Raw genomic sequence first — 25,110 nt, 5'->3', positions numbered from 1 at the left:
TTTTACAGTTCGCAAGGGCAAATTGATGCGCGAAGAAGGAGAAATGCCATACTTTATCCACGATTCGTGGACAATACTGCAACACAGGCTTCAAAAACGTTTTGAGTAGAAAAGTGACAGGGTGCGCCACTCGATTTCCCCGTCCCCGCCCCGTTCCGGTTTGCCGGCGGCGCAGACCATCCGACGCTTCCTCGCACTCTATTTTGCATTTTGGGTCGTATTTGTGACATGTCTGTCCATTAAAAAAGTATCCCTTTCGGAGCTGGGATGTAGCTCAGGGATAGAACACTTGCCTGGCAGGGTGAGGCACTGGGTTTCATTTTCAGCACCGCAGAAATACAATTTTAAAAATCAAAGTATCATTTTCAAAAGTAGTTGAGGGAAGATCCAATGCTATGAAAACACGAAGGTTCATCCTAAGACAGAGTTTCTGGTGTTGAATTGTATTTAATATTTTTCTTTTTAAAATCAGTATTTTCTTGAGTTTGGGGCTTAGTCTCTTATATTTTTAACTGGAAATATTCTCTCCCTGACACCTCTTACAAATCCCAGTTTGTACCACATGATGCAATTCCACCATTTCAGAGAAAGTCATATGCAGCAAGTTTTCTAGTCCCTGGAGATGCCACTGTCAGATCGCTGGTGGGAAATGATCCACATTCTCCTTCTACTAAAAATGTACACCATGTTGCTGGTCAAGGTGGTGCACGCCTATAATCCCAGTGGCTCTGGAAATTTAGGCAGGAAAATCTCAAGTTCAAAGCCAGCCTCAGCAATTTAGTGAAGCCTTAAGCAACACAATGAGACTGTGTCCAAATGAAATACAAAAATGGGGGTGTGTGGTTCAGTGGCTAAGTGTCTCTGAGTTCAATTCCCAGTTACCCAGTTACACCCCTCCTGCCCAAATACACACACACACACACACACACACACACACAATGTAAGTGATGGCATTATAATCCAGTATTTCCTAACCTTTTAAAAAAGCCTAAAATATGTTGGCACCTCTTTTCACAGCATACATTAAAATATATTTTGCCCATTTTAATGGCAACATAGAATTTTATTGCATAGATTTTTTGGGGGGGGTTTGATGGGAATGTTCTCCATCTTCATTCACTGGTGATGATACAAGTATGTGTGAATACCCAAACTCAAGGAGCTGTACATTTCAAATATATGCATTTTATTGTATGTAAAATATACATTAGTAAAGCTGGTTTAAGAAGGATGGTACCCGGTCAGGGTTGTAGCTCAGTGGTAGAGCATTTGCCTGGCACATGTGAAGTACTGGGTTTGATCCTCGGCACCACATAAAAATAAACAAATAAAATAAAGATATTGTGTCCATCTACATCAAAAAATATATATATATATATATATATTTAAAAAGGATGGTATCTCTTTGAAATTTGTATTTTAGTTCTGCAAAAAGAATAAAACAAACCCATGTTCTTAAGAGATAGATCCAGACACACCCAGAGGTAAAGAGTTATGATGGGCTGGCCCAGTGATGAACACCTGAAAAATCCAGTGACTCAGGAGGCTGAGGGAGGAGGACTACAGGTTCAAAGTCAGCCTCAGCAATTCAGTGAGGCCTTACACAACTTGGTAAGACTCTGTCTCTAAGTAAAAATATGAAAAAGAGCTGGAAATTTGGCTCTGTGGTTAAGTGCCCTGGGTTCAATCCCCGGTGACAGCAACAATGGGGGGGGGGGGAGAGTGTTATAGTGTCTCAACTTATTATCCAAAGGTGCAGCAATCCCAATAACAGCTATATATTTATGTGGGGTTGGGGGAGAGAAAAAACTGTGACAAATGTTAACAAAAGATGACCCTAGGTTAAGGGTAAAAATAAAAGCTAGAAATAATAAGATACATGTTTGCTCTCTATCTGAAAATTAGCATATTTTTCCATTATGAACACAAATGGAAAACCAGGGTAGTAGGAGCCATACTTCCTACTTTGACCACTAAATTCACAGATGTTTGCATTTCATTGCAGTAGAGCAGGGAGCTCAACACATCCTCTATATTCTTTGCTGCTGTGATATGGTACTGATGAGACCTGCTTCCAGGTCTGGCTATTTAATGTGTCAAGAAATTTTAAAAAATATTTTAGTATTTTCAATCATTTATTGTATTTTTATTCATTTATTGTATTTGGATGGCATCCAATCTTAAATCAAAACTCAATGTTTATTTTGATTATTCATATGAGAAATTTAACCCTGTTTTTTAAAAGATGTAGCACAATAGGTCTTGACACATAAAGAACTTTTGTAAATACTTGTTTTTATGGTGCTGGGCATTGAACCCAGGGCCTTATACATGAGAGGCAAGCATTTTACCACTGGGTTACAATCCGCAGCCTTCTATATTTCGTCCTCTGTTTATTGAAGCCTGGTTGCCAACATAGGGGACTGCGTCCACCTGGGACAGGCCAAGGTAAAGGGGGACATAGGCAGGGCCCCTCCCCAGGCTGTTGTAAGCGCTGAGGCGCTGTCTGAGCCGGCTGTTCCTGGATGGGTTCAGTAAACTCACTTGAGTCTTCCCTAGAGATCACACTCTGGGTCCGAAATAGGATCCTCACTAAAAGGTCGGATAGTTGAGAGGATTTTTCTTGGAATTAGTCTGTTTTTCTTCCGATCTGGGGGGTTTCAATCAGTACCGCACTGGCGCGGGAATTCCGTTTGCGGTAGGAAGCTGAGCCCTAGGAAGTGTTTTCTGATCCTAGACCCCTAAGGCGGGCCACAGGGATGGGCTAAGGGGAGGGGACGGGAGAAGCTTTTCAGTACCCACCTGCCACATCCGGGCGGGTGCTGGTTGAAGAGTGTCGGACTCCACATCCCGTTTCAGGCCTTGGACGTCTCCCCCGCCGCGGAGTCTGCATTCTCACAGCCCGGCAGTTAGAGAACCCGAAACCCAGATGCAGCTCGCCCGCCTCCAGGCGCCCACAAGTACTTTCAATCTTCGTTTATATCAACTAATAGTTTTGTTTTTCTTTGGGTCAAAGTGGGAGTGACATGTGATCTTCAGCGATCCCAGTAGTTTGGCGCCACAAACTTCAAACCACGCCTAACTGTGCGCAAGAGCCCGCGCTCTGGTTTATATGAGTCAGAGCTGGGTCATTTCTCTTTCTATTCCGGAACTCAGCATTGGCGCCCAAGGTCAGCACGGAGAAAACCCTAGGTATTCTTGTGAGTCCAGGGAGCCAAAGGGGAGAATGGAGGGATAAAGGGTGTTTAATGAGAGAAGAAGGGGACTTGGGGGAAGGGGAAGGGCAGAAGTGCTTTACACAAAAGACTACCTGAGAGACTTGGTGAGGAAGGGGCAGCCAGGCCTAGGCCCTGCCAGAGCCCCAAATCCTGAGGACAAGACCTGAGGCTTCTCTCCTTTTGGTCATATGTAAATGCCCTGGAGCAAACAAACCTAGCATGTTGCTATTATGTAGTAAGTGTTTTGGGGGAATGAGCTGAATAAGGCAGATTGTTGCAGCTGTCCCACCTAAGAAGTCCTGGAAGGAGGGTAGACCATGGGAGGAAAGGGCTTGGGACCAGCTGTCAGGAGAGCTGTGTCCCCTCTCCCACTCTGTATGACTACCACTTGTGACCTTCACTAATAAAAATAGCCTCTCAGAAAAGAGACTGAACCCCAATCCTTCAGTCCCTTCTGGGTTAAAAAATATCATCACAGTGAATAAAAAGGAAAGTAAGTCTAGGAGCTTGCCAAAATGTCTCCATGAATGGACTTTCCACCCACAGAGAAAGTACAGATGACAGCCTTAGGGAATAGTAAGGATGATAGGTAGAGTTCATTTTTATAAAGGCATATTTAGGGGCAAAAAAGATGAAATGAACAATTTCTGATCCTGGAATGGTGTGCAGTCCACTGGGGGATGTCATGGATGGTAAGAAGGGTTCAAGGTAAGGAATAGTTAGGACCAGCTTTGGCCAGAACCTTGGTTCTGAAACTTACCTACATATTTGCAACAACTAAGTAACTTTGAAAGACACTGCAGCCTACTTTCCACCTAGTTTTACCTATTAAATAGGTTTTGGCTGTGACCTGGGCACAAGGATATTAAGGACTTTCCAGGTGGTTGTCCTAAGCAGCCATGGTAGAGAAGAACTGACCCTGTGTTCCAAAGACCAAGCCATGTGTTTTGGGGACAAGGAAAACTTCCAGTATAAGGAACTTTCTGGTAAGCATGGTTATTACTATTACTACTGAGATATAATTCATCTACCTTAAGTTGCACTTTGAAAATGTGCAGTTCAGTGGTTTTTAGTATGATCATGAAGTTGGGCCACCATCACCGCTATCTTCATGGGATGATTTTAAGGATGTAGCTAGGTCTGGTGGTTGGAAGGCAGAGGCAGGAGCAGTTGCCAGGGAGATTGCTTAGCAGTAGCATCCTGTTAAGATAGGGTGAGGAGACCAGCCTATGGGAGTTGTCACCAGAGAAATGGGGGAACAGGGTGATGCTAGACAGCAGGTTGTGGCACCCGTAAGCTTTGATGGGAGGGTAGAGGCATCCTGTGTTAAAATCAGCAGGTGGAGCAGCTGTGTGTTGGTTTGGAGCATTATAGTGACAACTGGGGATAGGTACAGTATTTAGGAAGAAGCCTTTGTAGTATTCTAGGATGATGGTAGATGAATGGACCAAGGTAGTGACATGAAGCTGTAAAAGGGTTTCAGGAGCTGAATGGGGAAGCTAGAGAGGCAGAGGAAAGAGTCAATTAGAAGTAACCAAGGGTGGTGATGAAGTTAAGAAAAGTAGGGAAATAGGGGCAGTGTGTGGTGGTGAGAGAGGTGTAGAGTAGGCTTATAGACTTGTGTGATATGAGGGTCAAATGGGCCCAAGATGCAGATACCCTAACGTGGGTTAGCAAAGAGTCTGGTTGGTGTTGGTTTGGTCCATGGGGAGTAGTCTGATGGGACTCCTGAGTTGCCCTGTGAGAGTTAGGGCAGTTACAAGATGTGGTCAGAGGAAAGGAGACCTGGCTGGATCATGGAGTCAATGGCAGGAGAAGGAGTAGATTAGAATGGCTGGAATTTGGAGCCTGAGCGATTTTAGTGCGGAAGGTACTTCTGAGAGCAGCAGAGGTAGCTGAAATCTGCAAAGGGTTCTTGTAATCTGGTTACTGATGACATGGCCAGTAGGGCTGTACTTGATTGAGGGCAGTGTGCTGGGAGAGTAACAAGGCTTGGCTCTTCAGGAACTGTGTCATACAAGGAATAAGCTAGAGCGGGCCAGATGGGGTGAGATGATACAGGAGCTATGGAGACGCGTGCTTCTGTGTGGGCGAGATTCCACTAGGTTCCCAGTGATATGGCAATACTTCTAAGGTTGGGCCATGGCAGTTGCTCAGAATCTGACACTACAGCATTCTTCTATCTGCCGTTACTTGCGTGGCTAACCACCTGGTAAGTCCAAATCAGAGGCGCTTTTCTGAAGGTTGAGGCAGGTGCAACCCAGTGTATATCTCCCAGTGTCTTTGAAATAGTTTAGCCTTGGTCCTGTGCTCGCCAGGAAGTTCAGTGTTAAGCTAGCTTCTCCCTCCCCGCTCCTGATTGATCTTGCGTCCTCACTGGGTGAGTGCGTATTAAGCCACACCCCAAAACAGGTAAACCCCGCCTGCGCCTCTTTCCCGGGAACTCTCCGGTCAGTCCTGCTGGTTAGTCGCGAGGGTGGCAATCTCGTGCGCTATGGGGCTGTACCCTGTCATGCTGTTCTTGACCAGCGCCGCCATTTTTGCATCTCTGGGTACCGCCGCTGGTGAGTGGACTCATTGTGTGTCTTCAGAGCAGGAGCTCTCTGGCGAATCCTGGGCGGCGGGCTGCTTACAGGGAACATCTACTCCGCTTGGGGGGCTCTGGAGGGGTGCGGGACCGGCGCGGCCCGTTTACCACAAAACCTCAAGACGGATCTTCAGGACGTAGCCCTCCATCACCTCCCGCACCTGTATCGGTGCTTTACCTTGCTTCCCTTCCTCCCCTCTGAGCCTTGCTCTTCTTTTTCGAACTTCCCGGTTCTTAGGACGCCCGGGAGTCCCCGGGTCTGCCTCCTGCTTTGCTCCTTTGAGAGATATTCAAGGACCCTTGGAGGTCTGCCCTTAAGCTCGGGGGCCAAATAAAATCGGACAGAAAGCGGTGGAAGCAAGTTTTATTGGAATTTGGCTCTCGGGAAAAATTCCCGTTCCCCCGCCCCCCTTTCAGGTCAGGGTAGGGAGCCGCGCACGTGGCTCCTGCTGCTCAGGGTTTTTATAGGCGGGAATGGGTAATAGGCCTGCTGAGTAATAGGTCTCCTAAGGGTCAGTGGAGTTTTCCTGCCAGTTTGATTGGTGACAGTGTGGCGTGCTGCCCTTTATCTCAGTTGCTCCGCTCTCCCTCATATGGTCGCCCAAATTCCGACCTAATACTGATACCGCCATTTACCGGTGACGAGTTCTGCTCCTTCTAATGTTGAAGATTGAACACTAGAGAAGCACGCCAAGGCAAGCATATTAAGCAGGTTTTATTTAAAGGAAATAATACAGACTTCTCCAGGAGGAAGAAGGGGGCCGTGGCTGATGTTCTAAAGTCCCAAGAAGTGAGCGCACCCTACATCTTTTATAGGTTAAAGTCTCTTTTGTTCTCCAGTTTTCTCCCCACTTATCTCTCTCTCCTTCCTGCCTAGGTGACTAGGCCTGGTTTTGCATTAAGTGAGAAACCATGGGCAGGGGGAGGGCCAAGGTGATTCAGGCAGGCAAGGGCCCAGGGGGCATTAATTAGCAGCTCCTTGCTTGCAGTCCTTGATAAAGGCAGGTAAATTTGGTAATCAATGGGCTCCAGAGATCCTTGACATTCCATTCTTCCAGGGGCAGTCTCCAACTTCCAAAGGCAGATGGCTTCATGGCTTCATTTCCTCGAATTGACCCGATTTCCTATTTCTACACTAACTACCTGTCCTTAATTCTGGCTTCAATACTGCCTTTCCTGGGACCACTTCCCACCAGAGAGGGGGTCAGTTTCCAGCACCCCGAAGTCCTGTCCTCTCTCCGGAGTCAGCAGCATGTTCTCCCTAGAGTCCTGAGTACCTGGAGTTAAGGGTCTTCCTTTCTTCCTGCCAGGAGCTGGTAGGGACATCCCAGGCGTCCACTGCCCTGGTCCTGTGGCTGTGGCGCTGGGGCTGCTCCAAACACTCAGACCGAGGGAGGTTAGAAGCTGAGGACTGCGGCCAAGAGATTCTTCCTGTGACTTCTCTCATCTCTACCCTGGAGGCCCCCTGGGTGTGAGGGGGGGGTGCCGTGGTCTTCACCCCTCTTGCACGCCCCCCTTACCCTAATGTGAAGGCCAGTGGTCTCACTAGACCTTCTCCATGACCCCTCAGCTGCCTGTTGCATACACCCCACCCTGTCTGCCCTGTTTCCCTCCCTGTCCCTGCTCTCCCCTCCTGCCTGTAGTTCTCTGATCTATTTCTAAGGTGTCTATGCTTCATCTCCCCTCCCTTCCCACTGCAGGTCCCTCCTCCTTCCCTGTGAGTCATTGCCTACAAGGAGCTGTACCCAATGCTGCTGTAAACAAGTCCCCATTCCCAGGTCCAAATTTTGCTTAAAAAAAAAAAAAAAAGATTTTTAGTTGGACTGTTTTTTTCAAGTTTTATTTTCTTTTTGTTAATACATAGTTGTATATATTTATGTGATGAAATGTGATATTTTGATACATGAACACATTGTATAATGATCAAATCAGTGTAACTAGCATATCTGTCATCTCAAATTCTATCATTTCCTTTTGATCAGATCATTTTAAAATTCTTTTAGCTGTTTTGCAACATACACTACATAATTATTTACTATAGTCATCTTAAAGTGCTATAGAATGACACAGAAGTTATTCCTCCTAATTGAAACTTTGTACCCTTTGATCAGTGTCTCTTCTATCTACTCTCTACCTGTGGTCTACCAGCACTCCTCCTGCCTGCCCCAGTCTCCACATATAAGTGAGATCATTTGTGTGTTTTATTCTCAATGTCATCTAGGTTTATCTATATTGTCACAAATGACACAATTTTCTGGTTTTTAGGAACATTTTAAATAATTAAAATTAATTATATTAGAGATTGATATTAGCTCTAATTGCTTTTGTTGTTGTTAAGACAGATTAATATTCTTCAAGTATTTTTGCCAGTGTATTGTTCTTTTGTTTTATTTTGGAGATTGGTCTGCAGTGTTGCCCAGGCTGGCCTTAAACTCCTTGGCTCAAGGAATACTCCTGCCCTAGCCTCCCAAGTAGCAGGCATGCACCATAGTGCCTGGCTCTTTGTCTATTTTTTGTTTTCTATATGTTTTTATTGTGCATAATAGTTGTACATAATGGTAGAATTTGTTGTTACACATTCATACATGTACACAATATAACAATGCATTTGTCTAATATCATTCCCCAGTATTTCCCCTTTCCATCTCCTCCTCCCTCCCCTGGTCCCTTTCTTCTACTCCATTGATTTCCCTTTGATTTTCATGAGACCCTTCCCCCCTTTCTTTCTTTCTTTCTTTTTTTTTTTCCTTCTAGCTTCCACATAAGAGAGAAACTATATGATCCTTGACTTTCTGGGTTTGGCTTATTTCACTTAACATAATGTTGTCAAATTCCATCCATTTTCCTGAACATGGAGAAAAATTTCATTCTTCCTTATGGATAAGTCGAATTCCATCATTTATTTATACCATATTTTCTTTATCCATTCATCCATTGATGGAAATCTAGGCTTATTCATGAATTTTTTTTGTTTCTGCTTATCTTGTAAAGTTTTTATTTCTACTTTGATTCTGAAGGAGAGTATTGCTATATATATAGCCATCTTGACTGATAGGGCTTGAAGTACTTCATTTAAAGCCCTCCTGGATTTTAGTGTTTGCTGAGAAATCAGATGTAATTTTGATTGACTTACCTTTAAATGTGATGTGACATTTTTCCCAGAGGCTTTCTCATTTTATCCTTGCTCCGTATGTTAGGCATTTTAATTACAATGTGTTCTGTAAAGGTTCCTTTTTGATGTCTGTTTGGGGTTCTCAATGCCTCCTGTATTGGATGGCCTTCTCATTCTCAAGGTTTGGAAATTTTTCTTTATTTCCCTGAAGAGGTTATCCATGCCATTAGCCTGCCTCTCATAACCCTCTTCAATTTCCATGATTCTTAAATTTCATCTCCCAGTGTTGTCCCAGAGTTCTTGTATGTTATGGCCATGTTCTTATTATTTTAACATTGTCCAAATGTTCAAGGCCTGCCACTTTGTTCTAGAGCTCTGAGATTCTGTCTTCAGCAAGGTCTACCCTATTAAACTTTCAAATGAATATTTTATTTGACTTACTGTGTCTTCATTTCCAAGATTTCTGTTTGGTTCTTTTTCAGTATCTCTATCTCCTTATTGAACTTCTCTTTCATGCCCTTTACTGACTTCCTTAATTCATTCAGGTGTTTTCCTGTGTTGTCTTGAAATTCATTGATCACTTATAATCATTCTTTTGAATTCTTTATCTGATATTTCACCCACTTGAATATCTTCAGAGTCATTTTCTGGTGAATTATGAACTTTAGGAGGTGTTGTGTTAGCTTTCTTTTTTCATAGTTCTTGTATACCTATTTTGACTTTTATGCATATGTTGGGATGGGTTTCTCTTTTGCTCTTATGTGTGGGCCTTTTTAGGGCAGGGCCTTCTCCTGCCACAGTGTCCTAAAGTGCTCTAGGGTGAGAATCCTCGGCAGTGTGGTACTCACAGCCTTTGTGTTCATTCTCTTCTCTTTGCTGAAGGGCTGGATATATAGGAGTGGGACCCAAGGGCCCCCCTAGACATTCCCATATGGCATCTGGTGTTTAGTTGTATTTTTTTCTCTTCTATTCTTTGTATTAAATATTGCTGAAGTTAGTGTGTGTGCAAGATGTGCTGTCTCTTAGATGGGTTTATTTGAGCATCAGTGTCTCTACCCTGTGAACCTGTAGTGTCCCTGTAGATTCCTAGCACCTCACAGAAAAAGGGAAACAAAAAAATCTTAACAACTGAACCAAACAATATACAGTATTAAAATCAATATGTGGTGCCCCCTATGACATCTACAACACTAATTACCTCCAGGTCAGGAATATGGGGTCAGCAGTTGCCAGAAGCAAAAACATAAATAGACATGAACTAGGTCTGGCATTAAAATCAACAGCAGGTGTAAAGTATGCCATCAACAGAACTAATAGTAGCAACAACATGAATGGTATGATCAGGAGTTATATAAATTAGGTATTCCAAGAGACGGTAAAAATTCTGTTCAGTAAGAGAGAAGAAAATGTGATAGGATAGTAAAGGAAAGTTTAGAAGGTTCAAAATGTGAACAGAGTGAATACAGAAGAGATGTAACAAGTGATGGCTATAAAGAAGGATGAGAAAAATAAATGGGGAAAAAGCAAAGAGAAAGAAAGAAAGAGAGCAAGAGACTTTGGCTGTTAGTGAGAGACAAAAGGAGAAAAATAAAAATGAGAAATAAAAATCAAACAAAAAGAAAAAATGAAAAACAACTCTATCCCTCAAAAGACAAGGGAAAATAAGTAGTGTTTAAATGGAAACAAACATACATGGGTATATATATTCATTAAGTAATCAGTCCAATAAAAACAAAACAATAACAACAAAAATTAAAAAATAAAAAAAGGAAAATTATTCTTTTGAAAACTAAAAGATTTTTCCTCACTGTTGATGAATAGTCACTGCCTTTGTCCAACTGTCATTCTTTCCATTTCTTCTTGGGCTATATGAAGAGAGAGAGACCAAGCACTGGGATTTGTTAACCCCTTCTTTTTATATTGCTCACAAAGTTGCCAGCAGGGGTAGTCTAAAACCGAAGTTGGTTGAAATAGCTCTCAGCTTCTTTCCAGTGTAAGGTGTGATGGAATGGGAAGTACTGTTGGTTGGAGTTTTCTCCAATCCACCAGATTGAGGCTGCTGCAGAGTTTGAAGAGGGGAGATCTGGTGGTTGTGGCTGGGTCCGTTCGGGCCTTAGGAAGTTTGTTGGATGGTATCTGCTCTGGACAGATTAGATAAACACACCTCTATGGCCAGGCAGATGCGGATCTCTGCAGGGAGTCTGGATCTCTGGAACCTCCCAAGAACTCTACTCGTGGGGCAGGTGAGCCAACCCCACACAGGTCTTACACACTCAGCTGCATACAAATGTAGCTTTCACAGGCTTAGTCCCTGTGTGATCATGCCCTCCTGTTCACATTCCCTCTTTAGCTGGTCATGTGAGCCATCAGACTCAAAGGGAACGCGAGTTGTACTTCTGGTATTTCCGACTTGAATCCCCCTGGGCTTAGTATTCTCTATGCCTGTTTCGCTCATTGTTCTAGGTGCAACCTAGGCCACACTGTAGGTGCCTGTCAGGACAGAGTGGTGATATTTGTTATGATCTCCTGGTCTCACAGCAGCAAGCAGCAGCATGGCCTCCTGAAAATGATTCCCACCTCAGCTGTCTGCTTGCTAGTTGAGAAACACAGAGCCCCTTTCAAACACCCATTCACTGTGCAGCCTATGGATCAGCTAAATACATACTGCTTTTCTGATCTACAGGTGTTTTTGTGACAAATGTGTTTTTCTTTCTGTGTTATCCCTTCCCTTTGTGGTGAACCAGCGTGGTTCCAAGTGTATTTCTGCTTTTTGTTCATTGCACAAGAATTTCTGAGTCTCTAAGAGCCTTTGACTGTCTGATATTGAATTTCAGTGAATTTCCTCTTTCACCCACCACACTGAGTAGCAGTACTCCTACTGCTTGAATCCTGAGCCACAGAGCAACTGGAAATGAAGACATCCTCTAAGGCACCATCTTGAATCTCTCTTCTTTGGCCATTTTTAAATAGGGGTTCTCGTTGTTTGTTATTGGCAAGTTTGTGTTCCTTGTGTATTTTTTTATAGTAACCCTTTATCTGAGGTATGATATGGAAATACTTTCTCCCAGTGTGTGAGTTATCTTTTTACTGTCTTATACTCTCTTAATTATTTTCTTTCTTGAGTAGAAGCATTTTAGTTGAATGCTTTCCTATTGGTCTGTTTTTGCTTTGGTTGCCTGTGCTTTGAGGATCATATCAGAGAAAGTCCTATCTAGACCAACATCAGGGACTTTGCACCTGTGTTTTCTTCTGGTAGATTTATAGTTTCAGGTGACGTGTGTGTGTGTGTGTGTGTGTGTGTGTGTGTGTGTGTGTGTGTTGGTGAGAGTTCTTCCTCTTTTGCTCAGGCTGGTCTTGAACTCATGTGCTCAACCCGTCTCAACCTCCAAATTAACTAGAACTATGTGCCTGCTCTATCACACCCTGCCTTAGGTCTCACATTTAAATCTTAAATGTATTTTGAGTTTGATTCTTGTATAAGGGCTGAAGTAAAGGTCCATGTTCATACTTTTGTCTTGAATATCTTGGTTTCTCAACAACATTTATCAAGATGCCCATTTCCCATTTTGTATACTTGGCACGTTTGTGAAGAATCCATGTACTATTTTTATTTCTAGGTTCTTTTCCATTGGTCATTGCATTTGTTTTCATGCCAATACCATGCTGTTTCATTTACTATAGTTTTTTAAATTTAATTAATTAATTAATTTTTTTTTTTTTTTTTTTACAGACTGCATTTTGATTCATTGTACAAAAATAAAGGTGTAACTTTTCATTTCTGTGGTTGTACACATTTACTATTGTTTTGTTATCTATTTTGAAATCTGGCATTGTGATATTCCCAGCATTGTTCTTTTTGGTCAATATTGCTTTCATTTTTGGACATCTGTTTTAATCAGCTCTTACACTGCTATGAACAAAAGACCTGAACAATTTTAGGAGAGGAAAGGTTTGTTTGGGGGCTCATGGTTTCAGAGGTTACTATCCATTGATAGACTACTCCATTCCTCAGGGTCCTAGGTAAGGCAGGACATCATGGCCGGAGAGTGAGGTGGAGGAAAACAGCTCAGGACATTTCACCAGGAAGCAGAGAGAGTGAGCTCCAATCAACAGAGACAAAATATATACCCCGAAGGCAAACCTCCATGATCCACCTTCTTTAGCTACACCCTACCTGTCTACAGTTACCACCCTGTTAATCCTATGTGTGGATTAATGAGCTGATTAGGTGGAGACTCTCATAACAGTCAGTTCACCTCTAAACTTTCTTGCATTATCTCACACATGAGCTTTTGGGGGACACCTCCTATCTAAACCATAACAGGGTCTTTTGTAGTTCCATGTGAATTTTAGAATTTTTTCCCATTTCTATGTAGAATGAAATTAGAATATTAATAAACCGAACTGGTTTTGCTTTTTTCCTTTTCCTTTTTCTTTTTTGTGGAGTTGGGGATTAAGCCATGACCTCAGGCATGCCAGGCAAGTGATCTCCAACTGAGCTACATTTGCAGACTGATGACACTAAATTTTTGGTGGAGCCTTCAGTCCAGTGGGTCTTCCCTTCATCCCCACTGCTCTGAGCCCTCGCCAGCAGGAGTCCTGGTGCTGACAATCATTGGCTTTAAGCACCTTGTCCTCCCTGCTCCTCTCAGCACTACATCCTCCTTCTCCCTCCAGTGCAGGCATCTCCGTCTTGATGGTTGCTTGCCCACTTCTTCATCCAAACCCTCACCCTTTTGAGGCCTTCACTCTCCAGCCTGCAGGTGCTGGACTCTGTCTCTCCCTGGTCCTCTGCACTGCTCGACTGTGGGACCTTTTCTTCACCACCCTTGCCTACCTGCCTTGACCCTCACCAACTTGCATCTGTCAGAAGTCCCCTCTGGTGGAAGCTGTGCAATCACTATAGCCACTCCCATCCGTCTTCATCCAGAGCAACACCCCTGCCCTCACCCTAACCCAAGTTCTCCCAGGGTCACCTGTATACCATGTTCACCTCCCGCCCCCAGGTCATTCCTTGCCGAGGCCATTCTCTTTTGCCCTTTTCATCTCTGCTTCCCATCCATACCAGGAAAAGGCTCTTGGTCCTTCTGCTCTTTGACCTTCCTCCTCTGTTTTTAGGTTCCTTTACCTCAGAGGGCTTTGGCTCCCTCTACCATGTATCCAAAATCTGTGTTTTGCTACTTGGTTGGTCCTGGTGTTCCCCTACTCTGGCCTCTCCCAGCACCAGTTTCCTCCTGGGATGTTTTTTATTTGTTTGTTCATTTCTTTCTTTGTGCTGGGCATTGAACCCATGGCCTCAACCATGCACTCCACCACTGAGCAACACCCCTAGACCTCTCTGATGGTTTTCTAATCTGATGCTTTTTTGGGCTGTGATCTGTCCCTCTCTGCCACTCCTGCTATGAAGGGCCTCCCTAGGCTGTACAGCTTGTCTACCTGCCTTGATTCTTTCTTCTCAGGCCTCCACTTCCTTCTTCTTTCTCATTTTACATTAATCTTAGTATACTGCCCTGATTTCTGTTTGGTGTTTTATTATAGTAAAATATATATTATGTACATTTTACTCTTTTAACAATTTTAAGCGTGCAGTTCAGTAGCATTTATTGTGTTCATACTTTTGTGGAAACCAAAACTCTGTACCCATTAAACAGTAACCATCCATCCTCCCCACCCTAGTTCCTGTGGTCTTTTTTGCCAGCATTCCACATTCTTTCTATATGAATTCAACTTCCTAGGTGCCTCATATAAGTTCAATCATATAGAATTTGTTCTTTCATGACTGGCTTTTCCACCTAGCATAATGTCCTCAAGATCATCCATAATGTAGCAATTATCAGAATGTTCTTCCCTTTTAATGCTGAATAATATTCATTTTGCATATAAGCCATGTTTTGGTTAGGTGTTCATCAGTTGATAGATCCTGGGGTTACTTCTACCTTTTGCCTTTTGGGAACAATGCTGCTATGAATGTGGGTGTAGACATATCTCTGCATTTCCCTGCCTTCAGTACTTTTGTGTTTATGCCCAGAAATAGAATTACTGGATCACATAGAAAGTATCTTTTGAGCATTTGGAGGAACCATCATGCAACTTTCATAGAAACTGCACTGTTGTATATATAGGCAAGCAATGCACCAGTGCTGCAGTGTTCTATGCAGTTATGAACTTGTTCATTCTGCATTGCTTATTCTAAACAGTAGCCATCCTCATGGGTCAAAAATAGAATGTTATTGTGCTTTTAATTTCATTTCCCCAATGATTCCTAAAGTTGAATATCTCTTCATGTGCTTACTGGCTATTTGTGTATCTCCTCGGGGAACTGGCTGTAGAGAGTCTTTGCCCAGTTCTGAATAGGTTCAATATTTTTTAATGTTTGAGTTGTTGAGATTCTTTTCCGTTTGCTTGTTTTGTGGAGCAGGGATCAATCCCAGACCCTTGCATATACTATGCAAGTGCTTTACAGCTGAATCCACCCCAACTCAGGATTTCTTCATGTATTCTGAAGGTTCATCTCTTATTAGATATGTGACATGCAAAAGTATTTTGTCCTATTCTGCAGGTCACCATTTCTGTGGGTGTCCTTTGGTGTACAGATGTTTTTATGTTTTTCATTTCATTTTGTTGTGTCCAGTTTACCAATTTCTTTTCTATATTGTTTGTTCTTTTGGTGTCATGTCATTGAAAATGTGGTCAAATCTTTGTTGTGAAGATTACTACCAATATATTTTCAAATATATATATGTATATATATACATGTACATATATATGTACACACACACACACACACATACACACACATATATAATATATATATTTTTGGTACCATGGGTCTCTCGCATGCTAGTAAGTGATCTACCACTGAGCTACCCTCAAGCCTTTTTAAAATTTTATTTTGAGACAGGTTGCGAGGTTGGCCTTGAACTTGCATTCATCTGCCTCAGTTTCCTGAATAGCTGGGATTACAGGCATATATCACAATATGAGTCTGCCAATGTGTTTTCTTCTTGTTTGGTTTTATAATTTGCATTTTTAAAATTTTGAGTGTGTGTGTGTGTGTGTGTGTGTGTGTGTGTGTGTACATACTCTTGAGTATTGAGTCCAGGCACTTGCACAAGCTAGGCAAGCACTCTACCAGCTGAGCTATTTCCCCAGCCCCTGAATTAATTTTTATCTGTGAGTGAGTAGAGGGTCAAACTTCATTGTTTGTGTGTGGAAATCCAGTTTTTCCAGCACAATCTATTGAAAAGATACTTTGGAAATACTGCCATTTGCCTGTTCCCTGGAGATGCTAGCAGGACAATTTTACCTTCCCCACCTGGGGTCTCTTACCCTCCCTCCCACTGCCACACCCTGCCTGCCTGACCTTATCCACAAGAAGAACAGACAGCATCTCCTTCTGGGCCCCTGCCCTGCCAGGGCTACATACCTGTGACCATAGGTCCACCCACCCTCTTCCCTTCCTGTGCCCTCTCTGCCCTCTGACAAACCCTGCCATACACCTCTGGCCCTCCTGCACCTTCCTTGCCTCTGCAGGCCAGTCTCTCCTCTTGAACACCCCTCTGTACACTTAGGACATCCATGACCCTGTCTTAGGTCTTGGCCTACATGCCTGCCTCTCTCCATTTCCCTTTCGCCATTCCTCAGTCCCCCTCTCCTTCCTCCCTACTTTCCTGTCTTCATTTTATTGGAAACCTTTCTTCTGTCTCTCTGTCTGTGTATGTTTGCTGCCTCCTCAGGGTGCTCAAGACAGCAGAGACTTTGTGGTGAGCAGTAATGAGCAGTCGTTTTCAGGAAGAGGTGTCATCTGTGCTTTCCTCTTCCACAGGGGCTCACAGTCTCCACTACAACCTCACAGTGAGGTCCCAAGGTGGATCAGTGCAATCAAGGTACTTCGCTGAGGGTTATTGGGACCATCAGCTCTTCCTTCACTATGATAGTGACAATCAAGGAAGTGCAGAGCCCCGGGGGCCATGGGCAGAAAAACCTCTGGGAACTGAGAACTGGAACACAGAGATGCAGGACTTGGCAGAGCACATCAAGAAGTTAAAAATGACCCTGGCAGATATCAATGCCTGGCAGGAGCAGAAAGGAGGTGAGTGATAGCGGGGGCAAGTATGATGTGAGGTTTTCTCCAGGAAGTCTGGTGAAGAGAGCAGGGACCTGTGTCTTCTCGCTGCAGTTGAATGGGGAGGGCAAGCAATGGGCTCCATGCAGCTCAGCACAGGGGACTTGGAGGAGAGCCAGGTTGAGGTCTTCTGCAGGCTAGTGTTTTTCAGTTGGTGGGCAGGGAGACAAGGGGGACCAGGGGATGGAGAAGTGACTGGTGGGTGGGGACAGGGTCTCATTCCCTCCAGGAAACTCGGGGCTGCAAGATTCAAGAGGACAACAGCACCAGGGCATTCTGGAATTTCCACTATGATGGGGAGCCCTTCCTCTCATATGATCCAGAGACTCGCAGCTGGACGGTGCAGCCATCCTCGGCTCGGAACTTGGCTATGGAAGTCAAGAATTCCTGGGATGCAGATGGCATGCAAAGCAAGGATTACTGGGCCCACGTGCATGGAGAGCTTTGTGGAAAACTTAGATATCTAGTCTCCCGGAAGGGCTCCTCCCACTCCTCTGGAGCCTCTGCCCAGGGGACCTTGTGTGAGTTTATTGTTGTGATTTGCTTGTTCTGTTACACCACTAGATGGAGACAGGAGGGTGTATGTGCCCAGACACTAGTGAGCTGCCACCTGCCTGCCTGCCTGCCAGCCTGGTATCACAGAAAGCTCCCACCTGGGTCCACAACCTTGGACCCTCCAAAATACTCCTCATGACTTCACAAACCAGAATCCCTGTAATAGCCCCTCAACATCATGTGAAGTGAGAATGTGAGGCCACAAGCCTGAGATCCATCCTCTTACCAGTCAGAGGACTCAGGCCCCAGGCTGAGAACTGACTTGTGGCAGGTATAGGGTCGATGAGGTTTAGACCAGAGTCAGCAGAGTGGAGAGGACCAGCCCTCTTCCCTCCCTTTGAGGGGAGTAAGGTTTGGTCACTTGCCTGAGTAGCTCTGTCCTTTCTTCTCCAGTGTCCCCAGCAGTGAATGTGACCTGTGTTGAAGCCTCAGAGGACACCATCAACCTGACATGTTGGGCTTCCGGCTTCTATCCCCAGAGTATATCTCTTATCTGGCTTCAGGATGGGGAACCCCTGAGCCAGGACGCCCAGCAGTCTGAGGGTGTTTTTCTCTATGAATATGGGTCCTACCAGACCTGGGTGTCCACCAGGATTCCCCAAGGACAGGAGCAGAGGTTCAGCTGCCATGTGGGACACAGCGGGAAAAACAGCACTGTCCCTGTGTCCTGTGGTGAGCCTGAGGGTCCCAGCAGGGGTTCCCAACCAGGTGTCAGTGACCAGGGTGGTGAGAGGGGAGAAACCTTGAGGCTCAGGTACCCAGAGTGTAACAAGCCTGCTTTCAGGGACTGCACTGCTGTTCTCAATCCTATGGAGCATCTTTGGGTGTGTTGCTGCTGGTGCTGTTCTTCTTGCTGTGATTCTTGCTTGTGTCTATTGCTACAAGAAGAGGAGGACAACATCTGCTGTGGAGCGTTCAGGTGAGAAAAGTGGTCAGCGACTGGAGATGGCAGGGCCTGCTTGGTGTTTCTGGACCCCTCATGCCTCCCGCTGCATGGAGAGCAGTGGTGGTGACCAACCTTCTGGAACAGGGGATGGAGGATGCGTTTGTGATGGGATGGGAGCCGTGTCTCCAGGTACACCCTTAGCCTGCCAAAAGCCAAGGTCGTCAGCATTTTTGAAAGTCCAGCGTCAGCTTCCTCTGGCTGCAGAGTGAGGAGTGAGCAGCAGTGGTGCTGTGGCTCCTGCTGTCTCATCTCTCTCTCAGGCTCTGCAGGCTTGACCAGGGATCTGTGTCGGGAATGGTGGGCTGATTGGTGTGGCCTAGATTATCATGGCCTCAGGAGGGTCACAGAATAAATAAGTTGTGATCTCTGGGTGCTTAGAAACTGGAGAGGATTTTCATGAGTGGTGATGCCTCTGGTCCCTTCCCCTTACTCTCCCCCAGTCTCTCCAGCTGCCATGAGCAAACCAAGAAAAACACCCACAGGGCCAGAGCCCTGCCAGTGCAGCCCCTGGGAGGCCCTGGTAGAGCAGGCCCATGGCTCTGCAGCACGGACAGTCACCTCTGTTCCATGTGTAGCATCTCCAGTTCTCCCCAGAAGCTGTCTTCTGAATGTGTCTTCAGGGTCACTTGGGCCTCCCAGTCCCCACTCTGTCCCCACCACACAGCTCTTCCTCCTGGAGTGGCCCTACAGATGACATGGATAGGAAAATAGCCGATCTCCCTGACCATCTAGGGAGAGAGACCAGCCCATTATGGGGCAGCTGTGGTCATTGTTTTTCTTCTATGTCTACCATTTTCCAGTGTAGCCCCTAGAGCCCCAGAGGCTAGGGCAGACTGCTTCAGAGCAGAGGCCCATCCAAGTGACTCCATTAGTAGGGCAGGCAGCTCTGTGCTCTCTGCCACTCCCAGCTGTGGCCTCTCCAACAGAGGGAGCAAGGGGAATGTTAGTTCTACTTTTCCTGTGATCAGAAATGGTTGCCTGAAATGTCACTAGGATAGTGCCCAGGTAAAGAGTGGGAAAGGCCTGTTGCTTATTTTTGCAAATTTCTTCTTTAAATGTTGAATCTCAGTAAGGGTATTCCCAGTTTTAGCTGTATGAGGGGAATAGCAGTTCTCCAGCATCCATGTGATAATTGTGCACTAAATATCACACTTGGAGATGCCTCTGTGGGAGTGCCCCCAGTGGGAGACCTGGACTGTGACCATGGCAATTCCAGGGTGTAGAGGGTGAGCCAACAGTCTACACTGCAGGATCTCAGGAAACCCCCTATTCTGCTTTGGAAAGAAGACTCCTGTGGGATGCGAGTGCTGTGATCTGTATGAGTTCCTGATAGGGATGGAGGTAGGGAGTCTAGGGCAGCCTCACGAAGCAGGAACCCCTTGGTGACCAGTGAGTTGGAGAAGTTCCAGGACCGTCTGGCCCGATTTACCATGCATTGCAATGACAAAGCCAAAGATTCAGTAGATGCTGGGAGTAAAGAGCTTCAGGTGAAGCGGCAGCTAAACAGTTGTATGACCAAGTGTGTGGATGACCACATGCAGCTCATCCCAACTATCATCAAGAGGATGAAAGAGTCTCTCCCATCCATTTGGAAATAAAAGTTCTTGCCAGTGGCCACTGGGGCTGAGAGCAGGAATCTATTTAAAAAGAGGAATGGGAATTTTAGTCTTTTAAGCAAAGTTGATGAATGAAGAAACTAAAGATGGTAACAAGTTTAAGGCATATAAAACTTGACTCTGGACACTGATTCCTTTATGTTTTGATCCAAGAAAGTGAAATGGAAAAAAAAAAAATGGTGCTAAAATTGGAGTGAAAGGAGAGCCTTTTAGAGCCTAAATTTCACATGTCAAGTGGTTGTCCTGAAAGTAGAGAGCTCCCTTATACCAAGCCAGAGCCCCACAAGGTAGCAAGCAGATTCTTATAACACAGGTACCTATAGGATGGCACATTCTTCTGGACTGCTAGTGACCTGGTGGAGTTTGAAGAGAGGTGTTTCTGTTTTATTTACCAAAAGTATCAACATTTTCCATAAACCGTGAAACAAAATCCAGGAGATGAATAATCTAGAAGGGGGAAAATGTTTCCAGGTCTTTATTTTGTTTGGTAGTTTTTTTATATACAAGGCATTACCTGGATTTAAGATGTGAATTTGAGAGGAAGAGTAGTTTGGATAAGAACTTGGAAAGGTTCCTTGTGTATACCCTTTATGGTCATCAAGATATGGATTTCTTGAAATTCTTATTTCATCTTTCATCTGGGAGACCACTGCAAAAACATGAGAGGCAATGTCACATTTAGTATGGAAAGCAGAGCTTCCACCACCAGCATATGTACCCTGAGGCTTTCTGCAGCAAAGTGACAGGATAATCTTTCCCCCTTGAAGAGAAAGGAATTTTTGATTGTGATACATATATCTGTGTCTGGAAATAAATAGTAAAATAGTGACTGTTTCCTAGCTAAGAAAATTATGAAATACTGTACTTGGAAGGAAAAAAGAAATGGTTTTCATGGAACAGAAGCCTAAATCCAGCATTGCTTACTTAGTTCCCTGAATTAACAGAACCTTACTGAGATAATCCCCTGACAACAGGAAAGTCAAAAAAGTAAACAGTTTGGACTAGGACAAGCTATGACACACACACACACCTCTCTTTGAAAGCAAAGGATGGGCACCCCATACAGAACCCTTTACCAAATACCATTTTTGCCTGGGGCCTTTGCAACATGCAGTGTTCCAGCCCCAGAATGGCACCTTATCTTCTGAATAAGGAGTATGTTGTCTTTTTACCAATTTATTACTTGAAACGATAATATAGCCTGTCTGTTTGCTCTGTCAAGGCTGTGATATACTTTCCTAGTGGTTTGGTTTTAAAATAAATAGTTCCATTGTCCAAAAAGAAAAAAAAGAAAGAAAATGGAATGAGAGGGAGAAAAAAAGTCCAGGCATTTTCTTCCCTCAGAGAAAGGCCAAATCTGATCATTGAGGAACTGAGGAGAGAGAGGTCCCAAGGGAATAAACAGAAATATTCTGCAATTGAACACTGACTGTTTCCCTTCTTCCACAGAGTGCCTGAGCCTACAAGTCCGGGATCAGCAGCAGAGGGCACCATGTGACCACACTGGACTCAGACAGTTGGGGTGTCAGTCTTTGCTGAGAGCTCCTGATCCTTCTCAGGGAGCTTAGACCATGCAGCCCTGCTCTGACTAGCACTTTATTGAGACTTGGTTACCTCATCTCTACAATGTGGAAACACATGTTTAGTAACTTGGGGTTGGGGTTTATGTGAGGTGCTTACAGCTGTGCTCTACTATGTGTCCTCATTATTTTACTATATTTTAACATTATATATAAAATGATGGTAAATGAGATTTATTTTAAATGTCCTTTTTCTGCCTCCTACCAAGAAACCTCCAACACTGGTTTTCCTTGACCATTGAGGGCCCCCTCAATTCCTGCCTTACCTTCTGTCTGCATAATTTTATACTATAAATGTTTCAATGCTTTTAAATATGAAACAGGGCTGGGGTTGTTGTTCAGTGGTAGAGTGCTCGCCTAGCATGCATGAGACCCTGGGTTTGATCCTCAGCACCACATAAAAATAAAATAAAGGTATTTTATCTACCTACAACTAAAACAAAATATTTTTTAAAAATATGGAACATATGTGGTCTGTGTTTTCCTTCACATTTTGGGAAGAGACAGAGTGAAAGGGTCTGTGAAAAGGATTTGTTTTCCTCCATGTTTGACACAGAGTTCCTAAGCCTATCCTGTGGTATTCCCATATTTTCAAATTAGAATAAGCATCTCAGAAATAGGAATGTTCTCCAGGGTGGTTCCTTGATGTTGGAGTGAGGGCTCTTTTGGTGGGGAGGCCAAACAGAAGCCACTAGGACTGCCTCTGCTTATACAAATAATCCTACACTCCTGGAGGAACTGCAGAGATTAGTGCCACCATCAAGGACTGAAAAGATTCACCTCAACTCACCTATCTGGCCTATGCAGAAGATGGAAGAATCTTCGAGAATCACAATGAATTGTTGTAAACTTATCTACAGGTGACTCTGATTGCATCTGCTATATCAGACAAGGTTTCATTGCTTGAGCATAGTAACACATGCCCTGGTACTTGATGTGCAGCTGTGAAACTGGGTAATCTTTTCCCCTCCATTGCTGTCCAAGAGGTCCACCAACTCTGAAGACCAGCAATTATGTTCACGGTTTTCTTTCTCTTTACAGTAAAAAATATGTATTTAGAATTAGCTTGCCTCAGTTTAGATGATACTAATTTTATTGGCAATATCCAAAGCATCATATTCATGAGCCATATGAACATTGCCCCTCAGGCCTGAACAGGGTATTGACCTTGTTCATGTCACTGCTACAGAGCTGCATCAGAGCTGTGTAATCTAGTGCTTCTGCCCCCATCCCATTTGTTGTTGTTGCTGTTTGTTGTTTGGTTGTTCTTTTTTTGTACTGGGGATTGAACTCAGGGCCATACATATGCTAGGCAAGTGCTCTAATACTGAGATATATCCCAGCCCTTCTTATTTTATTTTTAGGCAGGGTCTAAGTTTCCCTGATTGATTTCAAATTTGTGATCCTGCTACCTCAGCCTTCTGAATTGCTGGGATTAGTGGTGTGTGCCTCCATGTGTGACATTTGTTGGCCTTGACATCCACAATGAACAGAAGTGTGTAGTTGTCTTCTATTTTCCTCACGGCAGACTCAGTGGTCAGGTGGAGTTTGATGATGGCACAGCTTATTTCTTTGGGGCAATCTTCTGATGAATTTTGGGCTACCTCCTGAGTGTCAGGCATTGTCTTGGCACCCCATAAGATGGGAGTGACATGTGAATCTTATTCTTCCTCCCCTCCGCCCTTTTTTGTCTTTGTAATGAGGAATGAGCCCAAGTCCCTATTCATGGGGAGCAGGTGCTCTAACACAGAATTACACAAACAACTTCTGAATCTTGTGTGTGTGTGTGTGTGTGTGTGTGTGTGTGTGTGTGTGTGTTTCACCTTTCACCACAGACTTCTTAGCCTTCCAAGCCTTGGCTTAGGCTGTGGTAGGGGCATGAGCTTCCGTCTTTGCTTTCAGCACCACCTTGGTGAAAAGGTCACATTCTCTGACTTGTTCCAGGCTAAACCAAATCTTCAACCTTTCTCATAATTTCAGTCCTAGTGGTCTTGATTGTCTTTCCCTCCTTGGAGATATCACATTTTTCCATTACAGTGATGGTGGTGTACTGACTGGACCTAGTAGCAACTATTTTGAATGTTTCAGTCAGAGATTTGTGTGTTAGAGGGTGAAAAATTGATCTGATAAAACCCTGGGACCTTTTATTTCAGTGAAGTTGGGAGAGTCCAATGCTGTGAAACATGTTGAGTGCCTCCTGAAGTGAAGGAGAAGGTGATGCATCTCGCTTCTCCTGTGACCAACAAAGAGGCACAAGGCCCACTGGACCTCTTTAGATTATGGAGGCAGCACATTCCTCATTTGGTGGTGCTACTCTGGGCCATTTACTGAGTGACCTGAAAAGCTCCTGTTTTTGAGTGGACCCAGAAAAAGGGATGACTCTGACAGTGCAGCTACTGTAGAAAAGTAGTATGTACAGCTCCTATTTAGAGCCTGTGGAAGCTCCTATTTGTGAATTGTAGCATAGACTCCTTAAGATTTTAGAGCAAAGTCTTCCATCCTCCTCAGATAACTACTCTCCATTTGAGCTGCCCAGCATGAATTGTGTGCTATATGACCCATCAAGTGATAAAGTTGGAAATGCACACTGCACTTCATTATCCAATGCTGGTGGTGTGCATGTGCTAAGACCCAAGCAGGCCCTCCAGGTTAAAGTTAGTTACATGTAGAAGTGGCCCCATGTCCATAGTCTTCATTTCTGTTATGCTATCTCCTCTCCCAGCCTTCAATTTGGGATTCATTTCCTGATGACCAGTTGAAAGCAGAAGAGAAATCTGTACCTGGTTTATAGATGGTTCTGCATGATATGCAGCCACCATGCAAAAGTGGGCAGCTTACATCCTACAGCCCCTTCTTGGGACATCCTGGAATGACACTGCTGAAGAGAAATATTTCCAGTGGGCAGAACCTGGTTGTTTACTTTGCTTACAGGGAGTGATTACCATATGTCCAATACATATCAGTCCATGAGATGTGGCCAACAGATTTGTTGAATAGTTAAAGGTTTGGAAGGCACATTGTAGTAATTCCTTGACAAGGGAATCTGGGGCAATGGTCGAATTCACATGGAAGATCGTAATTAGCAGATGGATAGGATGAATTATTTTTCAGATACCAGTTAGCCCCTTCCCTGAAAGTCAGTTCAGTTTATTCCAGGGTCATAGCAAGTTACATTAGGTTTCATAGTGCAGTTAGCTTTGTGCATGTGCGGATGATATAGCTTGCTTGCTTCTCAGAGTCCACTAGTACCAAATGTTTTCATAATAAGGTAATTTCTCCAAGCCTCAAGGACAGAGGAGTTGCAAAGCATTTCTAAGACTTTCAAACAGGGGACCTATTGTCTGAGGGGTTTGCGTGACTTGAGGACATCA

The 25,110-nt window shown here is 44.2% G+C and overlaps 1 protein-coding gene across 1 annotated transcript in view; it reads left to right on the top strand.

Moving 5' to 3' along the window:
* Positions 1-21,912, top strand: part of LOC124988750 (MHC class I polypeptide-related sequence B-like) — a 28,465-nt gene extending 6,553 nt beyond the window's left edge. The window contains exons 2-6 of the mRNA XM_047558484.1: positions 16,743-17,009; positions 17,255-17,563; positions 17,991-18,269; positions 18,382-18,516; positions 21,609-21,912. Of these exons, the coding sequence (XP_047414440.1) occupies positions 16,743-17,009; positions 17,255-17,563; positions 17,991-18,269; positions 18,382-18,516; positions 21,609-21,727 (1,109 nt within the window). The 3' untranslated portion in view covers positions 21,728-21,912. The remainder of the gene's footprint in view (positions 1-16,742; positions 17,010-17,254; positions 17,564-17,990; positions 18,270-18,381; positions 18,517-21,608) is intronic.
* The last annotated feature ends 3,198 nt before the right edge of the window (positions 21,913-25,110 follow it).

This window comes from Sciurus carolinensis, chromosome 7 (genome assembly GCF_902686445.1).
Source record: "Sciurus carolinensis chromosome 7, mSciCar1.2, whole genome shotgun sequence".
In the NCBI taxonomy this organism is placed as follows: domain Eukaryota; kingdom Metazoa; phylum Chordata; class Mammalia; order Rodentia; family Sciuridae; genus Sciurus; species Sciurus carolinensis.
This window is presented reverse-complemented; position numbering and strand designations above follow the sequence as displayed.